This window comes from Antennarius striatus, chromosome 15 (assembly GCF_040054535.1).
Source record: "Antennarius striatus isolate MH-2024 chromosome 15, ASM4005453v1, whole genome shotgun sequence".
NCBI lineage: Eukaryota > Metazoa > Chordata > Actinopteri > Lophiiformes > Antennariidae > Antennarius > Antennarius striatus.
The window spans coordinates 6,602,930-6,617,363 of record NC_090790.1 but is presented as its reverse complement, the minus strand read 5'-3'; the positions used below and the strand labels follow the sequence as shown (position 1 = coordinate 6,617,363).

General features: G+C 40.6%; 1 protein-coding gene across 5 annotated transcripts in view; it reads left to right on the top strand.

The window, feature by feature from the left end:
* The first annotated feature begins 6,958 nt into the window (after positions 1-6,958).
* rxraa (retinoid X receptor, alpha a) overlaps positions 6,959-14,434 on the top strand; it is a 99,488-nt gene continuing 92,012 nt past the window's right edge. For all 5 annotated transcript variants that reach the window (XM_068334012.1, XM_068334011.1, XM_068334010.1 and 2 more), the window contains exon 1: positions 6,959-7,263. In XM_068334012.1, coding sequence (XP_068190113.1) covers positions 7,236-7,263 — 28 coding nt within the window. In that variant the 5' untranslated portion in view covers positions 6,959-7,235. The remainder of the gene's footprint in view (positions 7,264-14,434) is intronic.

Genomic DNA, 14,434 nt, shown 5'->3' with positions numbered 1-14,434 from the left:
CACATTATTTACCTTTTTAATGTGGCTCTCATCTTCAGCCTTTCTTATCTTTTTATTGAGGTTTTGATGTTTTTCAAACATATGATTCTGTAATACTTCTAGAGGAAGTTTTGGTGAAAGTGCAGTCAGGAAGTTTATTACTTTGAACACTTAAGTCATAGCTTACTCTCATAAAAGGTTGTCTTTTACACCTCTGACTCATTCTCGGAGTCACAGATTCCTACCGTTGTATGTTTTAAGTTATTATTAGCTGTGTACCCTTAGTGTATTCATGCCACTGTTATTTAAATATTAGAGTCATCAGTTTGAACACAATATCCCTGATGAGCCTGAGCTCAGAAGACTATACGACAGGCTAGTTATCATATCATCACATTTGCTGCAATAAAGTATTTTGTCAATATTCACTTGTCTCTCCAGAGAGAAATGTTCAATATTAACTTCTACATTTCCACTTATACCACTTCTAAGTTCTACTTTAAGTACATGTAGGTTTCATCTATTTATGTTCATTTATGTGCAATCCACTGATGCAAATATTTAGTTACAGAAACCATAAGACATATTAACAGCATGTCACATGTCACAATGATTTGATAATCTATTATTTACAGAGAACATCCAAACATAATTTAACAAAAGTAACCGTCTGCTTTGGTCAGATGAAGATTCTATGCATTTTGACTGGCTCTGCTTGTGGGCCCAACAAAGTCTTTTTTTTTTCCCATCAGTGTCCTAATTTCAGTAAAGGACTTCTCTCCATTGACAGTTCACCTCCTTGCCTTCCTTTGAATTTTCAGAGATGCATGCAGGCAGCTCAATGACAAACTGTCTCTATGCCTGCTTTATAAACCCCTCAGCACCAGGCAAATGTCTTGCTTAGCTGCAAATTGGCATGCTGGAACTATACTCATCTTGAACAAGTCTTTTGTGGTTTGAAAGACCTTTGAAAACTTTTTTTTTTTTTTTTTACCATGTCATTGGCAGATGGAGGGCACAGAGAATTTTAATGTTGTTTTACTACTCATATTGCGACGAAATATTCCTTACATGAACAGTATTGTTTATTTTCAACATTTTTAATTTCTTTTTCCTGTACAGTATTTATAGGTCCACTACATTACCTACAGGATATATTTTACTTAGCTCCCACGCAGGGAAGGATAAACCTGGATATTTCTTCCCTCTGAGGTGGGAAGGAGGCCCTGTTTTTCCCCCTATAGTATGGTTTCTTGGGGGAGGGAGGATGGAGGTTATAGGTTGTGTGCAGGGGGTTGTGAACAGAGACGAAAAGGGTTAATCATGTTTGCCACAGAACAGGCTTCCCCTTGAAGTGGGAGACAGCGGTAGGAAGTGTCCAGATTTATGGTGCTTTGTTGCCGGCCATTGTAGCCGCCTTCACCGTGGCAGTTCACCAGCAGACAGAAGGGGAGAGTGTGAGAGGAGCTGTAAATCACAGCGAGAGTGTGGCTCAGGCACACACACCCACATGCTCAAATACATCCAGCCCTATGCTCACAGTTCACAGGCAGATAATGTGTGAAGGAGGGATAGATCTCTAGCATTCTGCTGACAGGATTGAGCTGTTCTCGCACGAAAAGATGGGAGAACGTTTTTTTCTTGCCCTGGCTCAAACTTCAAAATGTTAAAAATCAAAAGTAGTCCTTGTGCTAAACAAGAGACATGATCCCAAGGTCTACATAATCCTTTCAAAACAAGTTCTCTGACTTGAAAAATCATGATCTCTAGTGCACTTCTATGGCCCCGTGGATAACAACTCCTTCAATTCATTACTTTACAGGAGATCGTACTAAGCCTGCCAACTTTTTGGATGCTTTGTATTTGTATGTGCTTTTCTGTCACACCATATTAATAATTGTAACTATGATGACAGAGCACCACTTCCTATAGCAATAAAACCATGATCCTCATGTGAACCTCAACATCATTTTTTTGCTAAGTTGATCAGGACCAATTTAAAAAACAACAACAAAAAAACGGCAACATACATAATAAGGAACATATAAAATCTCCATGACATCTGTCATGTCTGACTCACAGAGACTGATTTTCTCCTTCCGTCTGTCAAGTTGGTCTGTAGATGTGACTCCAATTCAATCTCATATTCCTCTGAAATGACTTTCTATGACAATCCACAAGCATTTATTTATCTTTGCAAATGCATATGCAAACAAGGAGGCAACCCAGGCTGGTATTTGTTGGACTGGGCTTGATGGTTTCAGCAGATGGGGTGGTCCCTCATCTTATTCTGACTGCGGTGCCCACGTGGACTCTGGCCTGCCTGGACCATCCATCCTTGTGGCGGCTGCGAGGGCCCCTCGCTGAACGTGCGCTGTGTTTTATATGTACATAAGGTCTCCGGCCTCAGTTGGAAATGTTTACCCAGCTGAAGTCCAACAGTGTTGCGCTCTCACCCAGCTGTACTTAACAGAGAGGAAAGGAAGTCATTTGGAAAACATGAATGGCCAGTATCAGATACGTCCGGGCTTATCTGAGGTTTATAACTGTGTTAAACACTGAAATTTCCACCTTTAAGAGCAGTTTGTTCTCTAAATTCTGCCTTTACCTAATTGCATTGCCAGTTTTCAATTTTGTGGACAGTTAATATTTCCAAATTTGATTGTACCCAGTTGCCATACATGCACAGATTTGCTGTTATAACACATAATAACAGAAATATTAATATTGTAGCCATTTATTATCTCACTAATCATTTTATTGGTCCAGTTGCAGATCACCCTGCTGCAATGAAAAGCAGGATTGGAAAGTAATCAGCAATATAAATAAGCTGATCCTTGTAAAGAAATGTACAAGATTTCTGCAAAATGTAAATTAACAACTCAAGCAAATCAAGCCATTGGTTAACATGTTGTCTTGTGGTTTCCAAAATAGTGTAGCCACATAATGATGCAAGGAAATGACAACATTCAACACACAACTGCTCATATTGTAAATGTGGAACTATTGTTTCAAAGCGGACCCAGATACCTGTGTGAATGTGGCTTTGGGATAAGAAAGATCTTATGCAATGTACTGCCGTCCTACTTAAAGTATCTAGTGTGACAGATTACATGTAAAGAAAGGCATCGCTGAAATTTTATAGAAAAAAATATCATGCAAAAGATTCTCTATACCTGGGTAACATGTGAAATCTTGTGAGATAACTCATTCTTCCTAAATAACAGAGAATAGTTGTTCTTTCAATAGAAATTATACAAAAGTTCTTCTGAAAGTTGTCTTCAAGTAAGTCATAAAATAATCAAAATTAATTGTTTATTGTGATGCCATTCCTAAACTTCCATTAAATCCCCTTTCAACCTCAGACCAAAAAAAGAGAAATGTTTGACTACACCTTCAACCCTTTGCATGGCCATAATTCACTGGTTCCATCTGCCATCTCCAAGAGTGCAGTAGCTCCATCACTGGCAGTAATGCTCCTTTCAGTTGTAGGTAAGAAAATGATGCTATACAGGGACGGTGATTCTCCCATCCGCGATAACGGCAGCTTTTGCCAAGGACTGACAAGATTTATTGCCATGTCTGTTTAAATGTAGCCAATTTCACTTTAATATGATATTAAACAATGATGCATGCCTGAGCTCCAGACGCTCCCATTGAGAGAGTCTCGTCTGCCCGTGGCAGCGTTGAAAACCGATGGTGGCGAGCAAGCGATATAGCTGATGTAATGTTCAATATTGATAACCGCCCTGAGCAGAATGGGCTCAAATCATTTGGGAAAATATTTTGTGTGTGTGTGTGTGTATTCTTTTTTCTTTTTTTTTCCGAAAATAATTTCTTGTCCCCGTGCCTGGATTCTTACCATCCATCAGTTACATTTAATGGGCACATATCCGCTAAGCTGTTATCACCTCAGAAATAAACTCACATTGAGAAAACAAAGCAGCGTCATGACTATGAGGGCACATTATTCCAAACATTTTTTTTTTGTTATTTTAGATTTAAGAAGAAGATTTAAGAGGTTCTTTTTTTTTTTTATTCCTTTGTGGGACAAAACAAAATAAAGTACCAAAGTCTAGAATTGACTGTCATTGTTAAAATGTACAGCCTAGTAAGGATATAAGGATTTCTTTACTATCGTCCATTAAATCATTACATTTTCGAGTAAGGCACAAAAACAACTTGCAAATTCTTGACTCCAAATATGAAGTAACAATTAAGCTGGGATTCATTTTAGACCAGAATTACGTTTTAAAAAATGGAGCTACGTGAAGATAAAAAATCTTTTGCATATAGTAATGATTTCAATAACCAGTCTATAATATGGGTTGCAACTCCGCACCATGCATTCCTTAGTAGTCAGCAAAAATGCACTATGTGATATATATTTAACAGGCTGGACACACATACGCTGCTACAGTGCTCCACTTTTTTGTTGAATTTGAGGTAAAAAAAAAAAATCCATGTTTACGAGCATGCATGTGCTTCTGTATGAGGTAGTCCCTCTTCCTGCCTCTGTGTGTGCGTGGGTGCCGTTCAGTGTGTCAGTGCTCGTCAGTTTCCGCAGGGGAAGTCACCTCAGTGCTATCCTCAGACAAAAGCCCTGACCCCGGGGGTCAAGGAATGCGAACCTGAGGTCTGTGACGATCGAGACCTTCCCTCGGGCCTGACAATGCCGACCACCTCAGCAAACGCCCAAATGATCTCACATGTTCTCTTTCCTCGGAGCACACCTTTTTCCTTGGCCCTTGAGCATGTCTGCATTGTAGTGAAAGCAAACAAATTGAAACGTCAGGATGCTTCCTCTTAGTAGTTTTACCCCCTTTTAAAGAGACTTTGTGTGATTTAGAGTTTGAAAAAAATACTGTTGTTTGGAAGTAAAACAGAATTTTCCTCTTGTTCTGACATTACATAATAGATAAAGTGTTTGTTTATTTATCAGGCCTGGACATTACTGTCATTGCCACTGAATAAATGAATAATCACTTTTATGGATTTGCTTGTTGTGAATGGTCAAAGGAGAGAAAAAAGGCTCTTGTTTCATTTATCTTCCACCTTAAGACACGGAGTAAGAGGAGATGGTTTGCTCTCATAGCTAAGTAGTGATGGTCTCCCATCCCCAGAGGCAAAAATCATTCTGTTTTAAAGAACAGCCAAAAAGAGACACAGGAGAGATATCTCAATTAACAGTTACGTGTGGACTTAAATCAGCCTGTGGAGAAGTGAGAGGTTTTGAAGAGAGCCAAAACAGCCTCTAGAGAATTTATATGGATGAAGGTGAAAGGTCATACTGCTATTAATCATGGCCCGAGCTGAGGATTAAATCGCTCAGATGAGAGAGCCCGACCTGATCGAGGCGTTCAAAAAGGCCGTGTTGTGTCTGTCTTCTATTACAGAGCGTAGGCCTGAGGCAGGACGACCTCCTGGACCGAGGAAGAATAGGATGTCCAATCGACGCTACCACCCCCCATCTCCATGTGCTGCCACTTTAGTCACTTAACATAAATATGCTATCATGACACCATCTGACAATTAATATTCTTTTAACAGAAAGATAGATGAAGGACATAAAAAGGACTGAAGCATAATCAGCCAATGGCAGGACTAATTTTCCTCCTCTCATTCTCTACCACACGGCCTCTCTCACTCATATGCACAAACCCATCTTTAATCAGTGCCAACTCTTAACTCTCTCTCTCTCTCTCTCTCTCTCTCTCTCTCTCTCTCTCTCTCTTCACAACTTGCTTTTGATCTCTGATGCGCCATGCATTGCATTAATTATGCATCTTGCCTCAGTGCAAACGTGGCGAACACTTCCAGGTACTTAATCGGAGCAGGCTCATCATTGAGGGTTTCAAGAACAGTCGCAGGAGGTTTATATTAAGATATACTGTATGTATAGTACTGTATATAGACATAGAAATTACCTGAGTGGCTCCCATATGCACTGCATGATGGATTTTATAATATGAGGGAAATGTAACGGCAGCATCTGTCGTACTCCCTCTCAATCTGAACTCCTGAAATCTGCGTTCTCACCATGTACAGGAGCTGGTGTCGAAGAGCAGGAGGTCCGCACAAGATGGATGTGGTTTGAGTTAGACATAAAGCATCAAGGATAGAATAACAGAGACCCTGCATCTAAGCATTGCTCTGAGAGTCATCCAATTGGAAATTTGTGCCAGTTTTTGTAAAGGGGGGCCTGTGTACGTTTGTCCCAAACTTTTATGCATTAGCGATCAGCTTTGTCTTGGTTACACCATTCTAAGTGTATAAATTTTGTTGCAGTAAAAAGGAGAAATTTGAGAAAATCAGGATTTTTGCCGCATCAAAAGTTTTCAATTGAAATATTGTGACATAAAGTATTCCACAAAGTCAGACTGGATGGCATTTCAGAAGTACAGTATCGTGATTGTTTAATTGTATCTATCTTGCGGCAGCTTCTCCTGACAGAGATATCCTACTTGTGGATGCAGTAGAAACATCTATCTGAGCCAAGAGCTCTGGTTCAACAGATGTGACCAGGTTAAAATAACACAGATAAGCATTGAAAAGAATAAGTAGCTGCTGCTCAACTGAAATAGTCTGTGCGCGATTCGGGAAAAAAAAAAACTACACAGGAGGAAAAGTGGATACTTTAATATCCAGGATAAACGCGTTGTGTGTTTTTCTTTCCGTTTGTGCAAGTTACTTTCAAAGTTCACGATAAGGCTGCCGTTTCTGTGTGGCGTCGCTGCAGATGAGCGCGCGTCGGTGGGAGTACCCCTTGAATTGGTCCCTTTTGCAGTGCAGTAGTTAGAGTTGGTGAACACCGAGCACGAGAGAGAGAGAGGGAGAGAGAGAGAGAGAGAGAGAGAGAGGGAGAGAGAGAGAGAGAGAGAGAGAGAGAGAGAGAGGGAGAGAGAAGGAGAGAGAGAGAGAGAGAGAGAGAGAGAGAGAGAGAGAGAGAGAGAGGAGTGAGAGTGCAGCGGCTGAGTAAACGAGCAGCGGTTAGAAAGATTAGGTGATCGTTCGAGACTATCAGACATCGACCTGCCACTTTTGTCGCTTCGACTCGACTTTGCTCGGCGGAGGACAGCACCACCACCACCACCACCACCACCACCACCACCACCACCACCACCACCAGCAGCAGCGGCACCAGCAGCAGCGGCGGCGGCGGCAGCGACCGAATCCGGTCGGCGTGAGCCTGTGGAAAAACTCCCGAACGCGGTCGTCTCCGCTGGCATGAGCTAACCGAACGTTACCAGAGAGACATGGAAACCAAACCATTCTTGTCACTGGGTAAGTTTGTTTCTGTCATGACTACTAAACTTATTTAGTTATAAATGTAAGTTTTTAATGACTTTCTTCGGTAGTTCCGAACGTACTCTCGCTGTTTTTTGTTTGTTTGTTTGTTTGTTTTTGGGACCGCTCTTCTTCTTGACAGCGCGTGCGAGTTGCCAAACACATTAACACGTTATGAGCTTTTTTAAATTTTATTATTTTTTTTATTTTCAAAAAGGTAGGCTTCCCTCTTTACTATTACTAACTAGAACATTGTGTTGTTGTTTTTTTTCCGTCCGTATTTTCTCCATGCCTCACGTCTAATCTAATCTATGTGAGTTGATGACATGTCGTTCCGGGACGAGCTATGTGCAGAAGCTCGCGTGCGATGCAACAAAATGTCTTTGTCTTAACTTTACTTCAAACTTTAATTTATACAACACGTATTTATACAACCTAGCAAAGCAACATTAGTGTGCTCTAATAAGTACTTAAACACTTTTCATGCGTGTTTGATCACGGACTAATATGTTGTAAAAGCAGATAATTGAATTACACCAGAACCAAAGCTTCTTTTCTTACTGTGTTAACATGTGGAAGAAGCTAACCAGACCATGTTATAAGTTTGTTTTTGTGTTTGTATTTTCTATTTAGTTGCTGTTTGATTAAAAAGTGCTTTGTTGCCACGGTCAAGCAAATCGGTTTAAGTTTATTAAAGGCTGCTGGTGTGATATCTTTTAAAAGTGAATGCAGTGTTAACAGGTGACCGTGTGAAAAGGCTGCACAAAGACCTCTGTCTGAGGCTTCATCAGGACCACAGACTGCAAATGAAAGAACAAAGTTATGACTTTATCCTTCATTTACAGCCTATGATGGACTCGGATCCAAAATTTGCAATATTGTCACACATGTGGCACGTTTTATGTTTTTATAGAACGAGAGTGGATCCAGATCTTGTCGTAAATGCTTTCAAGGATTGAATGCAGAATTTATTGACCTCCATATTTACATAAAAACACACAACTTCCTGGACCCTGACTCATAAAAATAAGAAAATTAAAATGAACATCTGTTGTCTTTTCCTTTTTAATAATCACTGTTTTGTGATATTTCTACCAAGGGTCCTTATAATTTCTTGTTTGGAGACTTACTGTCAGGAACACAGGCGCTCTGTAAATGATTAATGCTGAGCGCTAATGTAAGTTTGTCAAAGCGAACAGAGCGGACCCTTGTCCCCTGCAGCAGACGTACAGTTCAGAGCTGCTGGAGAGCCCTCTTATTGTGTCTGCTGCCCTTTCATGAGGGCGTCATGTTACACCTCGACACTTATCATCGGCTGCCTGGATCCGCCGAGGCGGTTCAGAGAGGCTTCTGAAAAGCCGGGTGGCTTCTTCTGTTACAGGTTCTGCTCGCTCACACTGTCGCCCCGACTCCCTTTCATGTGGCTACTCAAAAAATACTCCAAACCAACAATATTACACACATTTACAGCCTGTTATTACAGGTGCACTGTATAGTGTGTCCAAGCTGAAAGTGGTATAAGTTTCAGTCCGTCTTAATGTACAACAGAGAAGTCCATGCAGGCGCCTGACAGCAGATTCCGCCATTGGTTGGCAGAAAGCTCCACACTCAATTGTTTAAATGACTTTTCACAGCAGTGTCGAATCTCATCTTTCTCTGGTGCTGCATCAGCAGCTTTTCATCGCCCACAGTCCTCATCCGTCCATCCTGAAATCGCCATTTATATTTAAACTTCATCAAAGGTCCGCTTGAGAGCTGATTGTTAATTGTCCACTTCAAGGACATGGCTCTCTGGGAAGTCCTTGAACATATTGATTACTATCTCTCAGTGTAATTATCTGTCGTGCCGCATTAGAAATTCTGACATGCAACTGTTTGAAATGACAGCCGGTACATTTCACAGTTATGGATTGGTCATCGGCCGTGATGACGACATCCCCCTTTGGCACAGTTTTCCCAGCAGTTTGTGCTTGATGTGTAGTCCATTCCCACTGCCGACCAGCTCTGGCCATATCTGTCTGGTATTAAGCTGTGAAGACTGGAGGGATGACATTGAGAGGAGAGAGTGTCCTCTTGTCAGAGCAAAATGCAACAGCTAGAGACACACTGTTTGTGAATCACACAAACCAGCCCTAAAGGGAGTTTTTTTTTTTAAACAATTAGATTAAAGATCTGCAGTATTCTGCGGGTATTGATCTCCTTTTCGGCTAATTGTTTAGCGACAAATCTGTCAGCAGCTAAGTAGTTCTCCTTAATGCAGTGTCACTTGCTAAATGTTTTGCTCATCTATCTTCATTGAGTTTTACCTCATCCAAACCGGGCTAGGTGACAGATTGCATTGTTGTGGAGACACAGGTTTTTAAAGCTTTCACAACCACAGTTGTGTTCTTTAAAATAAACAACAACTTCACAGCAAATAAATTGCATGTCATGTCCAATGTGCAGTCATCATTTAGAATTTAAGGATTTAAAATCAGAATTTCTATTATATAAGTACAGTATTTTCCGCACAATAAGAAGGCCATTCATTGAGTTCTCAGATGAGTTGTCAACTCTCAGCTGTAACCTGAATCCAGTGTGCCTTATAGTGTGGAAAATACTGTATGTCAATTAATACAAAAAGTACTCTTCTTCGTATGTTTTTGCAACATTTTTCATGGAACTAGACGTTGAATCACAGTCCTATGAAAATGACCTTCATATTTGTATAGATAACAAGTACGTCATAAAATCACTTGTTTTACCACCTGCTAAATAAAAGTATGTCGTTTTCCCTTAATCCAGATAAACTAAACACACACACACACACACACACACACACACACACACACACACACACACACACACACACACACACACACACACACACACACACACGAATACACGAATACACACACACGAATATACAGCAAGTCAGACAGACACACATGCACACACAGATGGACACACTCCCTCGAATAGGGAGTTCATTGTGTTGGATGAGAAAGTGAGATTCATGCTGGTGTATCTGTGTGTATGTGCGTGTATGTATGTGTGTGTGTGTGTATGTGTGTGTGTGTGTGTGTGGGAGAGACTGACATTCCTCGTCTAGCAGTAACTCAGGAACAAAGGTAATACAGGGAGAGGGTATCTGTCTTCTGGAAGGTGTGTGTGTGTGTGTGTGTGTGTGTGTGTGTGTGTGTGTGTGTGTGTGTGCGCGGTGGGAGTAGGCTGACTGCACTGCCAAAAGCATTTGGCCAAATTTGTCTTTTATGGCCGTCCAGTTCTGTGTTCCTGATGTGACGCTTTTGCTCCCCTTTTGAGAAAAGGGGCTGCAGCTGTCATTTTTATTGGTGGAGTTTTATAGTGAGTCTTAATGGCTTAAAGTGACAGCTCTTTCCCCTCGACTCTCCCTTTCTCCTCCCTCTGTCTCACCCATGATGCCTTAAACTAAAACAAATCTAAGAAAAATGTTATAAGAGAAGATTTATGTGCGAATCATGAACATGCCACATGTGGCTTTTTTTTTTTTTTTAAAGGAATTACATTGAAATGTAGACCACTGTTTTGATTTCTTTGTCCAACATCTCTCTGATTATTATTAAGAGTTGGCTTCTGATAAAATAGTGCACATTCCAGATTGATGTCATTCCTTTGCGGCCCACTCTTGTTTATGTTATAAATATCACACCAATCTGAAACCGCCAGGGGGCTTTTTGCTTTTTGATGCAGAAATCATTTTATGAATTTGCTGTGTGCTTCCAGTGATCATTTGAAGTGTTTAACACACAGTGCTTCGAGTTATTTCTTTGTTTCTTTTCTTTTTTTTTGTTACCTTTAGTTCCATTTTGTTTCAATCCGTCATTGGTGTTTCCACTGAGGATTGTTTAATTTCATCTTTAATATAGGAAAAGCATCATCTCAAGTTTTGTCAATTAACATTTCTATTTTTACAGCAAGAAAAAGATGAGCATTAAATCCTCATATACAGATTATGTTTTATTGATAGAATCCTGTTAATTATAATCAACCAATCGATCCACAGTACTTAAACAGTTTGGATTAGCAGTAGCCTGGTTGCTGCTGCTCAGCGTCGGGGTTTATTACCAGTTCTTTCAGCCTCTGAAGGGCTTTTCCACGGGCCGGCAGTATTCAGGGTGCGTACAGCCACTCTTTTGAAGTGGAAACATAGTCCCAGTTGGGAATTGACCAGATCACACTCATAATTCTCATTGAGAGGAAGGTCAGTTTGTCCTAATCGAGTCAGAGCTCTCCTTATGCCTGGAAAGGACAGAGGAAAACCTAACAATTAATTAAGAATATTGTGTGCATAGCGATGGTGATGATAGCATCCTTTAGGAGATAAGAAAAAAACAGTATCAGAGAATAACTGCCAGCTCCCCTCCTCAGAGATCCTCATATTTTTATGTGTATGGTGATAAAAATGACTATCACGTCCTCGTCTGATTGTGGTAATGCGGGAAAACATCTCCACTCTTTGGCTGTTTTGACATATTTAGTAATTAAGTTATAAGCGCACCGACTTTGAGAGATATTTGCGGGAGAGGGTGACATGTTGAGACTATCCTACATATGCTATGCCCCTTCCTATCATTAAATTTCATGATTCCCACATTTTTCCACGCTAATTATAATTGGCGTCGATGAAAAACAAAGATAAAGAAAAAGTCCATTCATTTTTGCTTGACTAGGCATCAGAACAATGGATCAGGAGTGGATGGAATTTTGTTTTCAGCATCCAGATGACAGGTCGCAGAAGAGATATTAAATGTCGACGTAATAAGAAGTATCTGTTACGCTGTGTGCGATATCATCTGTGTTTAATGTGATTAAAAGGTGCAACAATGCGTTTGATGTGTGCTCTGAGAGATTGGACGCTCCAACTGTTTTTCTCAAACTGTATATTCAGGTGTACACACAGCACTCTCTCTTCTTTTTAACACTCAAAACACTGCCTGTGTGTGTCTGTGTGTATGTCTTAGTGTGTGTGTGTTTGTGTGAGTGTGTATGTGTGTTAACACTCATTGCTGCACCAGAAACAAAGCAAGGTAATTCAGTCCGTGTCTCATTTACCGTTCCTTTCTGAGGCCACAGGGAGCGAGAGGAGGTGTCTCAGTGTGCCTCACACCTCCCTCCCCTCTGTGCACCTCCAACACCACCATGTAGCAGCGGGCGCTTCCAGCAGTATGTTTGTTTGTCACCTTGCCAGATGCCAAGGGGGTGGGGGTGTCCACACACCGCCGGGCACCGGGCCACGGAAATCCCACAGCGTTTAAAACAACTCGGTTGCGCTCTATGCGTGCTTGTGCGTGCCTGTGCGACTGTGTGCAAATGGGCGAGTGTTTGGGTGTAAGCAGAAGACTGCCGTTTCAAGAGCAAAGGGTCAAGGTTATGTCAGTTTGCACGTACATGCCAAGAAACACTTGTTAATTTGGATCAAGTTGAGGTACTTTTCATGTTTTCGCATCCGGATTAATCAGTTGCTACAATTTCTCAGAGAAATGTGCACATGCTTTTGGATTAAAAGGAGACAGGCTGGACTCAGACATTCTAGTAATGCTCAGTTTATATTTAAATGAAAGGTTTGAAGATTGTACAATAAAGTTTTTTTTTCTGTTATTAAAAGGCTTCTCACAGCAAACCTTTAATAAATTAAGTAAGAAATTTGGGAACAGCTGCAATCCAAATTAGATTTACGCAATCAGTGTCACATGGACACAAAACACAAGCAGCCAATTTTAAGAGTTTGTAAGTCGGTTGTCTAAAGTTAGGTTTTATGCTGCCCAAGTTTAAGACAGCCTTTTTATCTGATGAACTTGGAGTGATGATGGATTGTTGTTTCCAAAAACTCCCTCATGAGTCTTTTTTGATCCAGTTCATCCTCCTTGAGAAGCAAAGAAAGGCAATGTGTGCATACCTGTGAGAAATTCAGAAGATCCGATGCTGTGAAAAGAAGCTGACCGCATTTTATTGTCTGGTCAGTGATGAGAAGTGAAATCAAAGATGTGAGGTTGTTGCTCTGCTACACACATCAATCCTGTAGCTATTTATTGTTACACATTCTTCCACATTCTACTTTCTCGCCTGCTTAAGGAAGTCATTGGCGCCACAACCATTTGCCCGACCTTTACTGCTTCAAACAGGTCTTTATCTCAAGATCTCTGGCTAAGATGCTCAATGAAATTCTGAGGGATGCAAAATGTACTCTGCTCAAGTGTTAAGAGGAGGTGTAATAACTGCCTCTATAAATATAAGCAATGTGGTTGAATGTACAAAGTTGATGAGTGTTCTAACAGCTATCGCTTTGTATCAAATTCTATTGAATTTGGGTATAGAAAGTGTCTTCTTTTGTAATCATAAGACAAGCAGTCATACAACAAATCTCTATCAACAACCTGCATGACTGATATTTGATTAAAATGTCTTTATGCCATCCTAGCACCCACACATGAGATTCCATCTACACTACTACCTACCAAAGCATCACAGCACTGTGAAAAAGGACATCAGCAGTGTTTTGTACAAGAATTAATGTCTGTTCATCCAGAAAAGTCTACTTTTCATTGGTATCAAAAAATGTGATGGGGGATGAGGTTGTGAACCTCATAAATAGAAACATACATTTTAAAGTATTCAGTCTTTTCTTTCCATATAGTTTTGTTAAGTCTATTGAATTACGGCGACCTTGCACTGCTGCCAGTCATTTCTGGCGGTGCTGCTTCATGTGTAAAAACTTTTAGAACTTGCACACAAATATGGATAACTTAAACAGAGATGAGGAACGGTTTGTGTGTATCCAAATCCATCTTCAACACGTGTATGAACCTTCACACGGACATCCTTCTGGTGTTTTTCACCAACAATAAAATTCAATATTTCTGTTTGCAGTGTAAATGTTGCTAAGTGGCAGTTGTTCTTGGTGCCATGCTGTTTTGTTTCCCTTCCTCGGTTGAAACTGTCGTTCAACCTGATATCCTTGTCACAACAAAATGAGAGAATTCAGTTTTGGTAAAGCAGTCCATTTAAACCCAGTCTGTAGGATTGGAGGAGGTGACTGTAATTTTGATTATCAGGAGATCCAATAAAGGAGCCACCACAACTAAAAGTGGAATACAAATGACTAATAATGAAGGGTATGAAGGGATACTGGCTGACACTAAAGAAATGG